Below are 14,980 nucleotides of genomic sequence, written 5' to 3' on the forward strand. Positions count from 1 at the left end.
CCTTAAAGATGCTGATTTTAGCTAAAACCCCAGCAATAAATATATGAAGATATTGTAATGTTACATTTGAACTGTAAATCCAAGCAGGACACTACGGGAATTTGATATCATCTTGCTGTTAGGTATCTATCGCAGTAGACTCTTAAGTTGGATTCATTTTTCTACCAAGCAAGCTATTCCATTTTTTCTGTAGAACTCAGCCTTTACGTGATTAATGCGGACGTAGTCTCGGATTAGCTGTTCCACAGGTTTGTTGATATGCCGCCCATATTCAGAAGAAGACAAGATAGCTACAGGCCTTTTCTTTTCCTGTAAGAATATTTTTAAGATGTGATTTGCGACTATAAAAATACAACAGAGATAAAAAGAAAACGAGATAAGGTGCTTGGTATGGTGCTGCTGGCAATGATGGCGGATGATAGCAATAGCAGTTAGATTTATATACCTCTTCATAGGGCTTTCAGCCCTCTCTAAGCGGTTCACAGAGTCAGCATATTGCCCCTAACAACAATCCGGGTCCTCATTTTACCCACCTCGGAAGGATGGAAGGCTGAGTCAACCTTGAGCCGGTGAGATTTGAACAGCTGAACTGCAGAACTGCAGTCAGCTGAAGTAGCCTGCAGTGCTGCATTTAACCACTGCACCACTTCGGCTCTATTGCCCTGCATCCAAATCAAAAATGACATCTTCCAAATATGTTTTGGTTTCCTGAGATTAAAAGAGGTAAAAAAAAATCTCACAGCTTTACACTCTTCAGCCGTATCCGTTAAAAAACAGCTAGAGTCACCTGTAATCCTTTCCAAAAGAAAAATGCTATTGGGGTATAATTTCTTCCACTCTACAGGAACTTCTCTTTAAAATGCCTCATGTTCTCTGTAGATTATCTAATATGAACAAGTACTTTGAGATTTATGTTACTAAATACTTCCTCAAGGAAGGATTGTCATTTTTTCCTGCAAAATGCAACTGTCATCTGAGAATAATGAGCATTTGTATAGCACTTCAGAAGGTTTATTCACGCAACTGATTTAGCATCCCATTAGCAATATTATTCCCCGTAAAGCTTATAGAAACTTGATGGGAAGACATGATCGCTTACCCATTTCAATTCCACATATTTCAAGGGTGGAGGCAAGTATTTGCTAAATTATGATCTATTTTAATTAATGAGCTCAACATCTTAATTCTGTTTGTTTCATGCTAATGGCTTAGTGAGAGACATCCCTTGTACTTCAGTCTACTATTAGATTTACTACACAGTAGATAATGTTACCTATATTTACTCTCAAAATGTATAGCAGTTTTCAGATGCTGCTTACTTGCAAATAAATCTTAATCCAGTAATTATAATACATTTTGTTAACTCCCAAACTTGGAATACCCCACTGCTCAAATATAGCAATAGCAGCAGCAGTTAGACTTATATACCGCTTCATAGGGCTTTCAGCCCCTCTCTAAGCGGTTTACAGAGTCAGCAAATTGCCCCCACAGTCTGGGTCCTCATTTCACCCACCTCGGAAGGATGGAAGGCTGACTCAACCTTGAGCCGGTGAGATTTGAACCGCTGAACTGCAGATAGCAGTCAGCTGAAGTGGCCTGCAGTACTGCACTCTAACCACTGCGCCACCTCGGCTCTATGTGGGAATACCTGCATCTATGACTCAACCAATGATCTTCCTGGCAGAGGGAGGCTGAATCTGACAAGAGTTGTGTCATATAACCCTAAGCAAGTTGTTTTGATATAGCCTAAGACACGGCTGTCAAACTCCCAGTGTCACGTGCTGGCTGCGGTCACGCCTGGTTTAGCGAAGGGGAAGGGGAAAGTCCTGATATGTCATGTGACACCACCGTGATGATGTGAGTTTGACACCCCTGCCCTAGGAGTTCCTACTCTTAAGTAAATTTGCATAAGATCCTAGCTTTAAACTAATAATTATTACAGTACTCCATTGCATGCTTGTAGAATGCAGTTAATTGGCAGCAGCTTGGCCATTAAGTGAGTGAGCAGACAGGAGGGGGAGTAGTGATTTTCATCACCCTGAGACTCGACAATCACCTCGTCATTAATGTGAAGTCCTCTGCTTTTTGCGTGTTCTCTGTCACATCGATGGAGCTTTGCATCATAGCTGATCGGTCTTTTAAAAATGTAGTCATACAGGGCCACAATTCCTGTCTTAAAAATTAAAAGGCTGTATCAGTTGAATGATGGAACAGGATCACATCACAGTTATGGAATCAACTTCCTTGACCATTCCGATATGCATAAACATGGGTATTGCTATATACTAAATTTTCTTTGCTGAGCAGTAAAGTGCATGTTCTCATATCTACGTAAAGAATTGCTGTCAATAAGTGACAGAACATTTATTTATTTATTTATATTTATTTATTAGACTTATATACCGCTTCATAGGGCTTTCAGCCCTCTCTAAGCGGTTTACAGATTTTTAGCAAATTGAGTCAGCAAATTGACCCCACAGTCTGGGTCCTCATTTCACCCACCTCGGAAGGATGGAAGGCTGAGTCGACCTTGAGCCGGTGAGATTTGAACCGCTGAACTGCAGATAACAGTCAGCTGAAGTGGCCTGCAGTACTGCACTCTAACCACTGCGCCACCTCTGCTCTTTTAATGAGGCTTTCTTAAAAAAAATAAAAATACAGTGCTGAACATTTTTATAAAACACAGAATCTACAATAATTTCTATCTAGGAGACAGGTATTAGTTAGTGACCATTGCTGAATTTACCATAGCCACTGAATATATTGAGCTCTTCCAACATGATTAAAAGCCTTTAAGCCAGTGTTTCTCAACCTTGGCAACTTGAAGATGTCTGGACTTCAACTCCCAGAATTCCCCAGCCAGCGAATGCATTCGCTGGCTGGGGAATTCTGGGAGTTGAAGTCCAGACATCTTCAAGTTGCCAAGGTTGAGAAACACTGCTTTAAGCACTGCTTAGCTTCTAAAGAGAGAAAGAAGCTGTAGTGTTGTGCTAATGTCAGCATGCCACATGTCTGAATATTACCCTTGGCTCCAAAATTAATCCATATTCCTACCCGGTATAGCACAATACAAGACACTGCTCACAAACGAGGAGATAGTTACAAACATACAGCTCTTTCTGACTTCACCAACTATTATTCAAACAAGTCCAGAGTGAGCTCCAATGTAAAAGCAAGTTCCAGAGACTACGTTTCAAAAAATTAGATATAGTTAGTCCTTGAGTTACAAGAGTTTATTGGGTGACACTTCAATCTTAAGTCGCTGAAAAAAGGGACTTAAGATTGTTTTTCACACGACCATTGCAGCATCCCCATGGGCATACCATCAAAATTCAGATGATTCATATTTATGATGGTTGTGGTACCTTAGGGTCAGGGGTGGGTTTCTCGCCCCGTTCCAACCGGTTCGGTTGGAACGGGGCCGGCGGCGTCCTCGTGCACGCGCATGGCGCACGCATGCGTACTAGCGTCTGTGCGATGCTCCAGCTGCTCCTGGAGGATCGCGCAGGCGCTGTATGCGTCCTGCGCATGCGTGGAAGCGCAGAACTCGTCAAAACCGGGTAAGGAGCGCGGGCAGGAGGGTGGGCCCTTCGCCGTTCCCGGAAGTTACTTACTTCCGGGTTCGCCGACCAACCGGTTCGCAGGGACCGCCGCGAACCGGTTGAAACCCACCCCTGCTTAGGGTCATATGATCACCTTTTGTGACTTCTTACAAGAAAGGTTAATGGGGAAGCTATATTCACTTAACAATTGGGTTATTAACTGCAATGATTCACTTAACAACAGTGGAAAGAAAAGTCATAAAAGTGGGGCAAAATCCACTTAAATGTATTAGTTAGCAACATAAATTTTGGGCTCAACTGTGGTCATAGGTCAAGGACTACTTGTAGTGCAATTTGCAATTTTCTGGGGCTGAAAGATTGAACAATGCTTCATTTGCAGAGCCTTTTAATAGGTATTTCCATCATAACACCTGTCTTGGATGCATTGACCTCCCTCCATTATAGCACAAAATTTCTGGACATACCTTGCTCTCCTGGTAAAAATAACTAAGTTCCGGTGGGTCCTTGTGTCGGGGTGGGATGTAGCTGAAGGCTGACTGTGCGGAGAGTGGAAGCTGGTGTTTCCTTATTAGTGCCTCATTGACCCCTTCCAGTTCTCCCAACACTTCCTCTTCCTCCGGTTCCTTTCCATTCTGGGCTCCTTGCATTCCCCCGTGAAGGCCAGCGTTCAGCTGAGTGGCAGGCTGGATTGCTTTGCATTCCCTACTAATCTCCCACCTAGCACCAGCTGGTGCATTTGCAGAGTTCTTTGGTTACTAAGAGACCATCTGAATAAACTATGATGTCAAATCGTGTACAAGGAGGTTGGAAGTTTGAGAAAAGCTGTGGCTAGGGGAAACAAAGCCCAGGCTGCTCTCACACACTGCTGTGTGAAATCTGTTTGACAAATAAAGTGTCTGTGAAGTCACTGTATATGTTAGCAGGAATTTATCTTGAGAAATACAGGGATAGTGGACAGGATTCAAAGAGGTAAGGCTATGATTCTGAATGAAGTCATCACACGGATGACGGTAGATGTTTCTTGAAACATGAGACACCTTTGTCAGCCCCATATAGATATCACAGAATCTAAGTGGAGGTGTTGATATCAAAGAGCCTAAAGGGGGAATTAGTTACTTTTCCACTGGCAGATAGACAAAAGGTCCTTGAACAATGAGTTCAGAAGCATGAATGACTTAACGTCAGGAGAGCTGTTACTGATACCTGCATGCAAACAGACTAATAGGAGCCTCATCAAATGTGTCTCATTAGTAGCTGTTAATAAAAGGCACTGACAAGGAAGAATCATGTAACCGATCTTTTGGTACTTATCCATTCCTTGAAGGAATTTATCCTAGGACACAGCGCTACTTGAGAATTTTTCATTTCAGAACACGCACCTGGGTACCTGAGAGACCGTCTCCTGCCAATTACCTCCCAAAGACCAATTCGATCGCACAGGCTTGGCCTTCTCCGGGTTCCATCTGCCAGCCAATGCCGGCTGGCGACCCCCCGGGGGAGAGCCTTCTCTGTTGCTGCTCCGGCCCTCTGGAACGAGCTCCCCGTGGAGGTCTGGACCCTTACTACCCTCCCGGCCTTCCGTAAAGCTACTAAGTCCTGGCTGTTCCGGCAGGCTGGGGGTTGTTGAAGTACCCACCCCCGTTTCAATTGTGACTGTTGTGGATTTTTAATATTGTTTGCATTGTCTTATTTATTCCCTCCCCTGTTTATTGTGAGCCGCCCGGAGTCCTTCGGGAATGGGCGGCATACAAAACCAAAAAACCATAAACCAAACCCTACTATATAGAGGTAACTGCTGAAAAGATAAGGGTGAAAAGGTAACAACACTGCCCGATGGAACTGCAGGAGTGCAAGCAAAACAGGATTTTATGATTGAGAAATGTCATTATTCTGCCAGATTTCTGCTGCCAGCATCTAATAGTAAAAGCAGATTAAATTACGGCAAAATGGTGGATAGAGTTCTGTTGTAGCCCAGCAGGAGCCGTTGGAGCTGCCACCAGACTCCAACAGCGAGGGGCCCTATGAGTCAGCTTTGGAGGATGTGGAGGACCCTGGACAGGGTTCCGACTCCGAGCAGGGCGCAGAGAGGCTGGTTGGCTACCAGGAGGCACCAGAGCCTTGGAGCAGTAGGGAGGAGACAAGGGAGTGTGATCCGGACGTCAGCAGTGGGGAGGAGCCAAGGGAGTTGTTCCTAGATGCCCGGCACCGGAGAGCTAATAGGCGTAAGGAACAGTTACGCAGTTACAGGAGATAATTGCACTCAGCTGGTGGTAATTAGGCTCCTTTCCAGACTATAAAAGGAATGCTCATGCACACGTCCCTTTTGCAGAAGTCAACGCATTAACTAACATTGGAGAACAATTTTGTTAGCTTGGCAGGCTGGATTGCTGCCAAGACTTGTCTGTGCTGGATTGCTGCCAAGGCTTGTCTGTGCTGGATTGCTGCCAAGGCTTGTCTGTGCTGGATTGCTGCCAAGGACCTGTCTGTCAAGGTGGCGCAGTGGTTAAATGCAGCACTGCAGGCTACTGCTAGATCAGCAGGTCAGCGGTTCAAATCTTACCGGCTCAGGGTTGACTCAGCCTTCCATCCTTCCGAGGTGGGTAAAATGAGGACCCAGATTGTTGGGGGCAATATGCTGACTCTCTGTAAACCACTTAGAGAGGGCTGAAAGGCCTATGAAGCGGTATATAAGTCTACTGCTATTGCTATTGCTGTCTGTTAATAAATTCCGTAAAGTATCTTTGGCTCGGAGTGTTTTGGTGTGGGACAAGGGGGATCAGAACAGATTTCATTATCCTGCGTTAAGTTATTCAGCTTTCAAAGCTGATTTTTTTTCCTAGGGGTGGGTTTTGTAGATGTTGTCCAATATTTGAGCAACTTTCCGAGAAAGCAAACTGATGTTTATCACTAAAGAACAGTGTCTGCAGCCCCCTTTAGGCAAACCCAAAATGATGAAATATGTACAATGATGTCATCACACAGTAAATATTAGAATTATATATTTGTGTCCCACTATCTGAAACAAGTCCATAACTTCTAGATTTTACATGATGACACTTTTTGTCATTTCGTTTTCCTCATGGTGAAATTTTTACCAGGAATTGAATGGCATCTTTTGTTTATATATTATAGTACACTACGTAGTATCATAAATTATTGTAGTGCATCATCATCCATGTTCTTTGAGTCTTTTTAGATCATTATTTGTTGTGGCCCAGCAGGAGCCGTTGGAGCTGCCACCAGACTCTGACAGGGAGGGGCCCTATGAGTTGGCTCTGGAAAATGTGGAGGACCCTGGACAGGGTTCTGACTCCGAGTAGGGCGCAGAGAGGCTGGTTGGCCACCAGGAAGTGCCTGATGCCTGGAGCAGCAGTGAGAGCCAAAGGGAGTGTGCTCCTGAAGTCAAGCCTTGGAGCAGTGGGGAGGAGACAAGGGAGTGTGATCCTGACGTCATGCATTGGAGCAATAGAGAGGAGTCAAGGGAGTTGGTCCTGGATGCCCGGCAACGGAGGGCTAATAGGCGTAAAGAACAGTTATGCAGTTACAGGAGATAATGGAAGTCAGCTGGTGGTAATTAGGCTCCTCTCAAGATTATAAAAGGAATGGCTTTCCTCGTCTCAGGAATCAACGTATTTACTAGAGCTGGAGAAGCTATTGTGGCTATCTTGGCAGGCTGGATTGCTGCCAAGGTCAGTCTGTGCTGGATTGCTGCCAAGGTCAGTCTGTGCTGGATTGCTGCCAAGGTCTAGTCTGTGTGTGAATAAATCCTTGAAGTATCTTTGTCTCGGTGTGCTTTGGTGTATGAAGAGGGGGTTCAGAACAATTATTTATAGCAATAGTTTTGCATAAAATATACTTTCAGCATTTGCCTATCTAGCATAAATAAGCTGTTAAAAGCTTGGCATTAATTCAGACTTCCTCTTTGTAGGTTCAGCTTTTTCTTTTTATGATCACTAGTGGGATATTAATGATGAGTAGGTAAACTGTTACAGTAATTGCTCTACTTTCTATATCCACAACAAAGTTAGGAAGAAGTTACTGACTGCCTCTCATTTTTCATACTTTCAATGGTAACATTGTGTTAAGTAGCACTAAGGGGAATTCATACGTACAAAACGGCTATAAAATAAAACAAATAAATGCATTATTACTTTGTTAATATTTATCCCCTGCTTCTATGGCTTTACCACCTTTGACTTTGAAGATATTTAAATCATATATTTCTGGCAGAAGAGTTTGGGTTTTTGTCTTTGTGTCAGAAAGCTCACTGACGACACGTGACAGGCGTAACAAACTCACAATCGCAAATAAAGTACATAGAAACCTTTAATGAGTTTATATTACAAAAGACAAGGGCATCAAAACACATTTTATACAAAACTGGTCCTGCTTGTCTATGAATTCCTCTGGGGAAACTATCAAGCCTGAAGCTCTATTTTATGTTGTTGGCTGTGAGACACAACTAGTCAACACACCCAAGTTGTAATGATGAAGGGATAGAATTAAGATATTCAGAATTATATAATTCAGGATTAGAGGATGTTACATGGAGCTACCATATTTTTCACGATGTTTCATGCAGCTCTAATTTTATTGCCGTCAAGTGCTTTTCTGTATTATTATTTTTTTTAAATTATTGTCTTCATAGCCTCCTCCTGCATCAGGCCATTAATTTTTCCAACTCTGTTTATTTCCCTCAATTATTTTTTTTACCACTGGAGAGAGTCAAGAATATAAATCAAGCTGTCATTATCTCAGTGCACAGCACTCGCATTGGCCATTTCTGGAATCTTGACAACTACCGAGGTCTCTTGGTGGTGAATGGTGGGATGAGACTGTAGACACGACTACAGCAACGTTTCTACACACCAGAAAAATACACACATGTTGTTCATGGTGTGGGCTAGAGGAGATTTAAGAAAAAAGTGAGGGGTTCATTTTCTCTAAAAATATGAGACTGTCTACCCTTGATATATTTCATGATGCCACATTCCCCTGGGAAAGGGATTTAGTCATTTCAGTATGTACAAAGTAGGTCTGGAGCTCTCCCTTCCCTTTGACGTTAATGACACCTCGGCAGGTGCAAATGTACCCCAATGTTTGTAAGATGTTACTGGTTTCTTCCGTGACCTGCAAAAAATTATTTAAATAAACACAATCAGAACACACACTTTAAAGAAAGTCTATCTTTTTCTTCTCTTCTAGGTCCTGAACGATTTGCTGTAAGTATAGATCAACAGACATAATTATGGGGAAGGTTTTCAATATAACTTTGCCAATTTTAAAGATGAGAATCTCATTCAGAGTCTTTCCTGATTATCTTAATGGACAAATACATGAACAAAATATATTGGGACATATTAGCAGTTTGTAATATTTAAAAATGTGTTGTGGCCCGGCGGGAGCCGTTGGAGCTGCCGCCAGACTCCGATAGCGAAGGGTCTTATGAGTCGGCCCTGGAGGAGGTGGAGGACCCTGGACAGGGTTTCGACTCTGAGCAGGGCGAGGAAAGACTGGTTGGCCACCAGGGGAGGAGACAAGAGTGAGTGATCCAGAAAACACCTGTAAGTTGTTCCGGGATGCATGCCGTCGAAGGGCTACTCGGCATCAAGAACAATGGCATAATTACAAGAGATGATTACACTCAGCTGATGCTCATTAAGATCCTCTCCTGATTATAAAAGAGACTGCTTGTGCCACGCCTTTCTGCAGAAGTCAACGTTCACGTTAAGGACTAACAAGAAACAAACTTGGCAGGCTGGATTGCTGCCAGAGTTTGTTTGCATTGCTGCCAAGTTTTGTAGGACTTGCTGCCAGAGTGCTTATCTCTTTGTTTATGTCGCTTGCAGCCAACAAGAGTCTTGACTGATTAAAAGAAACCTTCTTATTTACGTTGGTTTTGGCTTTCGTTCCTGGATGGAGGAGGGGGCTCAGAACAGAAATCCAATGAAATCAATGGGATTTCAATTAGCTGAACCTGGAACATAATGAGTTTGGTGAGTGGGTTGTAAGTAGGACTCACAATTTACTGCAGGATCATTTAGGATAATGCTAATATTCTGAGGTGGATAAAGTTTTTTTTAAAATTGTATTAACTTTTATAAAAATTAAAAGCAAATTTTAAGTTAACAACTCCAATGAAACTAGTGGTACATTTTTGTTTGTTTAGTTGGGTTTCTTCTTGTACATAGGAAGGATGAAGAGAAAAAAAGGATGAGCAGAAATGAAGGCAGACAGGGGTTCTTTATTTGTAAAACATCTGCAGAAAACTTTTTTGGTAGGTGTTGCTATTTTTCTCCTTTATAAATTAACTTATGAAACGCTACCTCTTTCAAATGATTAACAATATAAACGTTCTAACTCCCTGATCCCCTGCTTTGAATATCCTGTCCCTAAAAGAACAGAATCAGATTCCACACAAGATCTGTTGGCTATTAGCAAGAATAAAAAAAATAACCTGTATTTTATCTAAAATGCCAGTACTATCCATCCTGCTGGCCACATTCACAGTGTTGCCCCAGATGTCGTATTGTGGTTTCTGAGCTCCAATGACTCCAGCAATTACAGGCCCATGATTGATACCTGTAAAAAGGAAATGTAATTTATTTTGCCCTCTATTGTTATTTATTTTAAAAAAGCATAGATGCAAATAAAAGATGCAAATAAAAATATTTCAACCTGACTATTTTGCTCAAACAGTTGTCAAAAACGTTGGGGTACTTTTCTATCAAACTAAAAAACCAGACATTCTCAATGTAACTCAGCTTATATAATCATTGATAGTGTGTGATCCATATTCTAAAATTCAGATCTCCCTCTCTAAGATAAAAAGCACGGAGAAGGTACCTCTGAACTTAAGAAGCAAACGAGAAGGAGGGAGGGAGGAAGCACCACCAAGGTAGTGCGTCTCAGTGGTGGGTTTCAAATTTTTTTAGAACCTATTCTGTGGGTGTGGCCTATTTTGTGGGCGTGGCTTGGCAGTCATGTGACCGGGCAGGTATGGCCAACTTGACATCACTCATGCACACTCAGTCACATGACCACCACCCCAAGCCATGTGGCATTTTTTTTGTAACTCCTATGTAGGGGGGGGGGAGAGGGGAAAACCTCCCAAAAATAGACAACTGGAGGATTAAGGGCTGAAATTAGGGAGATCGGAGAAGGCAGGACAGAGGGGAATCCAGTAGAAAGTTATCACACGTGGGAGAAAGAACTTTGGAAGATTGTAGGAGGTATGACAGAGGGGTATCCAGTAGAAAGCTATCACACGCGGGGGAAAGAACTTTGGGAGATCGGAGGAGGCAAGACAGAGGGGAATCCAATAGAAAGCTATCACACGCGGGGGAAAGAACTTTGGGAGATTGGAGGAGGTATGACAGAGGGGTATCCAGTAGAAAGCTATGACACGCGGGGGGAAAGAACTTTGGGAGATCGGAGGAGGCAAGACAGAGGGGAATCCAATAGAAAGCTATCACACGCGGGGGAAAGAACTTTGGGAGATTGGAGGAGGCAAGACAGAGGGGAATCCAGGAGAAAACTCCTGAACTTGCCTCTGCTGTTTGGTGGATTGTGCCACTGGACCTCTCCAGCGGGTGGGGGTGAGCGTGGAGCGCGACAGGGCCGGGGCAGGCGTTCTGGAAATTACTTCCAGGCCCATTTCACCATCTGGTTCCCCCGATCCGGTGCAAACCGGCAGAAACCCACCACCGGTGCGTCTATGCCAATTGCTTTGCATTCAGTTAAGGCTATTATTGCCCTCACATCCCCTTGGAGAAAACCAGAAAATTGCTGAAGGATGACTGCATAAAGGAAATTTTTGTTGGAGACAATATATCTTTCTTACATGTCTATTTGTTCTTCTTTATCGCAGACACTGATTAATGTAATAGATAACTAAACACAACAGTTGCTCAAGTTAAAAAAAGAAACACGAAGCGATTGAAAAAATGGGCCCTAAGCCAAGAGAGATTCATAATTTACAGTGTTATTTACAGACAAATAATAGACTGCTGGCTAAGACAATCAAGGAGAAATTATTTAGCTGTTAATTTTAGATGAACTCTACAAACACTAATAAAAAAGCACATGCACATTAAATTAATGTCACCCAAAGCATTTTATTTATTTATTTTCTGTCTTCATTGTTTTGATAAATAAGGTAATAACCTACCTAGTGCTCCTTTCTCTTTCTCTTTTCCCCAAATCAAGGCAGCAAATATACCTAATATTCCTGCTTCTCTCTCCCCCCCCCCCACAACAACCCTGTGAGATGAATGGCTGAGAAGGAGTGACTGCCCTAAAGTTACCTAGCTTTGGGCCAGTCTTCATGCCTAAGTGGGACTCTAGAACCAGTAGTGGGTTTCAAATTTTTTTAGAACCTCTTCTGTAGGTGTGGCCTGCTTTGTGGGAGTGGCTTGTCGGCCATGTGAATGGGTGGGAATGGCTTGCCAGCCATGTGACTGGGTGGGAGTGGCTTGCCAGCCATGTGAATGGGTGGGTGTGGCCAACTTGTAAAATGTGGTGAAACTCACTTAACAATGCTCTTGCTTAGCAACCAAAATGTTGGCTCAGGAATTCTGGCATTGAAGCACGCAAGTCTTAAAGCTGTCAAGTTACAAGACCCTTGCACCCCTAACCCTTTAGAAAAAACCCCAGGGGTGTTCAAACTTGACAGCTTTAAGACTTGTGGACTTCAACTCCCAGAATTCCTCCTCTCGCTCTTCATCTTGATGATGTGCGGACAGGCAGGGGGAGTTAGCTGGAACCGGTTCTAAATAGCACTGTTGATTTATGGAACCTCTTCTATAGAAGAGGTTAGAACTGGCAGGAACCCACCCCTGCCTAGAACCCACAGTCTCTCGCTTTCTAGCATAGTTGCCTTAACCACTACTCGGGAAATGCTTTATTAAGGAGTGGGATCAATTGCCATGTATAAATCACTGCACAACACAATTGATCCCAGCTATGTTGGGATAGATTCTATTAGCAGATGGAAATTTCCTTGAATCTGTCCTCTAAGTCTGATATGAATATGATATCAAAGCACAGTAGCATGAAAGGTCTGTAGAACCTACATTCAGTATTTCTTCCAAAAAACAAGCTGATTTAAAACTATATTCAGCTGGTTCCCTAACTCAACTTTAATACTACTTCCATAACACTGTTCCTGTGCCAGAGACCAAGACTGTTCCTATTTACAGACCAGCGCCACCAGCAATTAAGGAAAATATCTACATCAGTGGTGGGATTCAGCCAGTTTGCACCTATTCGGGAGAACCGGTTGGTAACTTTCTAAGTAGTTCAGAGAACCGATTGTTAGAAGAAATCTCCTTTTGTTTCTCCCCCACTTTACAGGGCTAATCCTGTAAGGAAGGCAGGAAGGAAACATTCTGGTGTTGTTTCTAGCCTAATCTTTATTGACCTGCTTACAGAAACTGCCTCTCCAGTTAACCCTTATTACATTGTAACAGCTAAGGCGAAGCGTCCATCGACCTGAGTGATCTTGAGTTGGCCACGCTCATCCAGTCACATGACCACCGAGCCCCACCTACCCAGATGGTCATTAGGGCAGAGAACCGGTTGTTAAATTATTTGAATCCCACCACTGATCCACATATATTGCAATGGCTCACAGTCCACAACCTTCATCCAGGGCTACCAATAAGAGTTTATCAAAATTCATGGTCATAAAACTATGGTTTTTAAGTTGCATGTAGTTTTCTTCTAGCAAAATTATAAATAAAAATAACAAAGTGGGGCAAGGAGAAGAACTGAATACAGTAACTTTCCATTCAGTGACACTTAAAAGAATGCAATGAACACACATTAGATGCAGCTTATATCAATATTTTCCCAGAGGATCTTAGGAAAAAGAAGTGAAAAAACGCTGCACCTGTCCTTGAAAAAGATCCTCAGTATTCAGGAAAAGAATTAGAAATCACTGGATATCCTACATAAATAAATACAAAACTGGGAATGTTTTTCTGGATGGAAAGGATGAAACTAATGCAGAAAATACCGTACAGATGAAGAGGACGAAATATTGTTCAATCTGTGACTATCAATTCATTGCCAAGGTTTTGACACTAGGGGATGCTGTAAGCTAAAATGATTGTAATCTATGGGCTAGATAGAATAATCCAATTTTGAGTGAGAATACAAAAAGCATATCTTGTTAAATTAAATAGTTTTTATATTTATACACACACACAGGATGCCTTTTAACTTCACATTGTATTCAAAAACGTTTTGTGTTCCTAAAAGGTGCTGAATATTGCAATGACCTTCAGTCAGGCAGAAATGTAATATTCTTTCTTTTGATTCCACAAACTCTGAATATTTTAGAAAAAAGAAAACATTTTATCTATTTATTTAGGGGTTGAATTTTAACAAAAGGATAATGAAAAGGGCACTTTTATTTTTAGCTATGTTTTATGGATTGTTGCAGCCCTTAGATTCATTATATGAGATAGTAGCCATGGAATTCCTGACAATAAATAAAATAAAATAAAATAAGGCAGGCTGGTATAACTCACATGTTCAGATTTAAAAAGGCGAAAGATTTCTTAATTTTTAAAAAAAGGTGAAACAGCACAGGGGAAATGCAACCTTCTCAAAATCTGTCTTTCTCTTCCTCACAAAGACCTTGATGGACTTACTCTACCTACTGTATTCTTATTTCATTATTTAAAAAGTGTTTCCTCTATAATGTATATAAGATCATTTTTCTTTTTGTTTTCATCATCCTTTTTTTCTTAGTGGCATGGTATTTTCTGAAATTGCTAAAGAGCATCATATAATCACAACCAAACCTTGAGAAAATGGTAACATTTCTTCTCTACTGATAGAAAATCTGCTTCATATCCTTGCCATGGACTGAATTTGTGTTAAGCTTCTGGGTTTTTATTTTGTTCATTATCCTGCAACATTTTGTGATATGACTTTATCCTTTTATCTTTAACAACTGAGAATGTGGGACATAAAACAGATTTGTCCTTTTTTATAGACATGTGAGTTATTGATATAACTATGTAAAAAAAACAACCATGAATTTGCAACACAGAATGAAACATTACAAGTTTCTGCTACGAGACAACTTGTGATACTCTTCACTTACCTACTCGAAGTTTGAAATCATTAAAGGAATGCTTGTTTATTACATCCAGTTTCGCTCCAAGGGCAAATGCAAACTCTACCATAGTCCCAATATGCATATATTGTCGCTCAGGTTCCTGAATGCAAACACACATCACAATAAGGCAAGTGAAATAAATCAACACATGTCACCAAACTTGCTTTCTATGCAAATCCACATGAAAACATTCTGGGAAGACATGCTTCAATTTTAGGGCTACATGAACATTCATTAATAATATCAGTATCAATAATTAATATCAGGGGGACTTCTTAGAAAATGT

The 14,980-nt window shown here is 41.8% G+C and overlaps 2 protein-coding genes across 2 annotated transcripts in view; both read right to left on the reverse strand.

Moving 5' to 3' along the window:
* Positions 1-153: 153 nt before the first annotated feature.
* Positions 154-4,398, reverse strand: C6H5orf49 (chromosome 6 C5orf49 homolog). The gene is made up of 3 exons (XM_032219300.1): positions 4,028-4,398; positions 2,057-2,173; positions 154-309 (listed from the first exon to the last, which is right to left on the reverse strand). Exons 1-3 carry the CDS (start codon positions 4,208-4,210, stop codon positions 154-156), a joined length of 456 nt encoding a protein of 151 aa, XP_032075191.1. The 5' UTR covers positions 4,211-4,398.
* A 3,523-nt stretch (positions 4,399-7,921) lies between these two features.
* ADCY2 (adenylate cyclase 2) overlaps positions 7,922-14,980 on the reverse strand; it is a 204,755-nt gene continuing 197,696 nt past the window's right edge. The window contains exons 23-25 of the mRNA XM_032220470.1: positions 14,680-14,794; positions 10,021-10,145; positions 7,922-8,693 (exon numbers count right to left, since the gene is read on the reverse strand). Of these exons, the coding sequence (XP_032076361.1) occupies positions 8,541-8,693; positions 10,021-10,145; positions 14,680-14,794 (393 nt within the window). The 3' untranslated portion in view covers positions 7,922-8,540. The remainder of the gene's footprint in view (positions 8,694-10,020; positions 10,146-14,679; positions 14,795-14,980) is intronic.

Source organism: Thamnophis elegans, chromosome 6 (genome assembly GCF_009769535.1).
Source record: "Thamnophis elegans isolate rThaEle1 chromosome 6, rThaEle1.pri, whole genome shotgun sequence".
NCBI classification, from domain to species: Eukaryota; Metazoa; Chordata; class Lepidosauria; order Squamata; family Colubridae; genus Thamnophis; species Thamnophis elegans.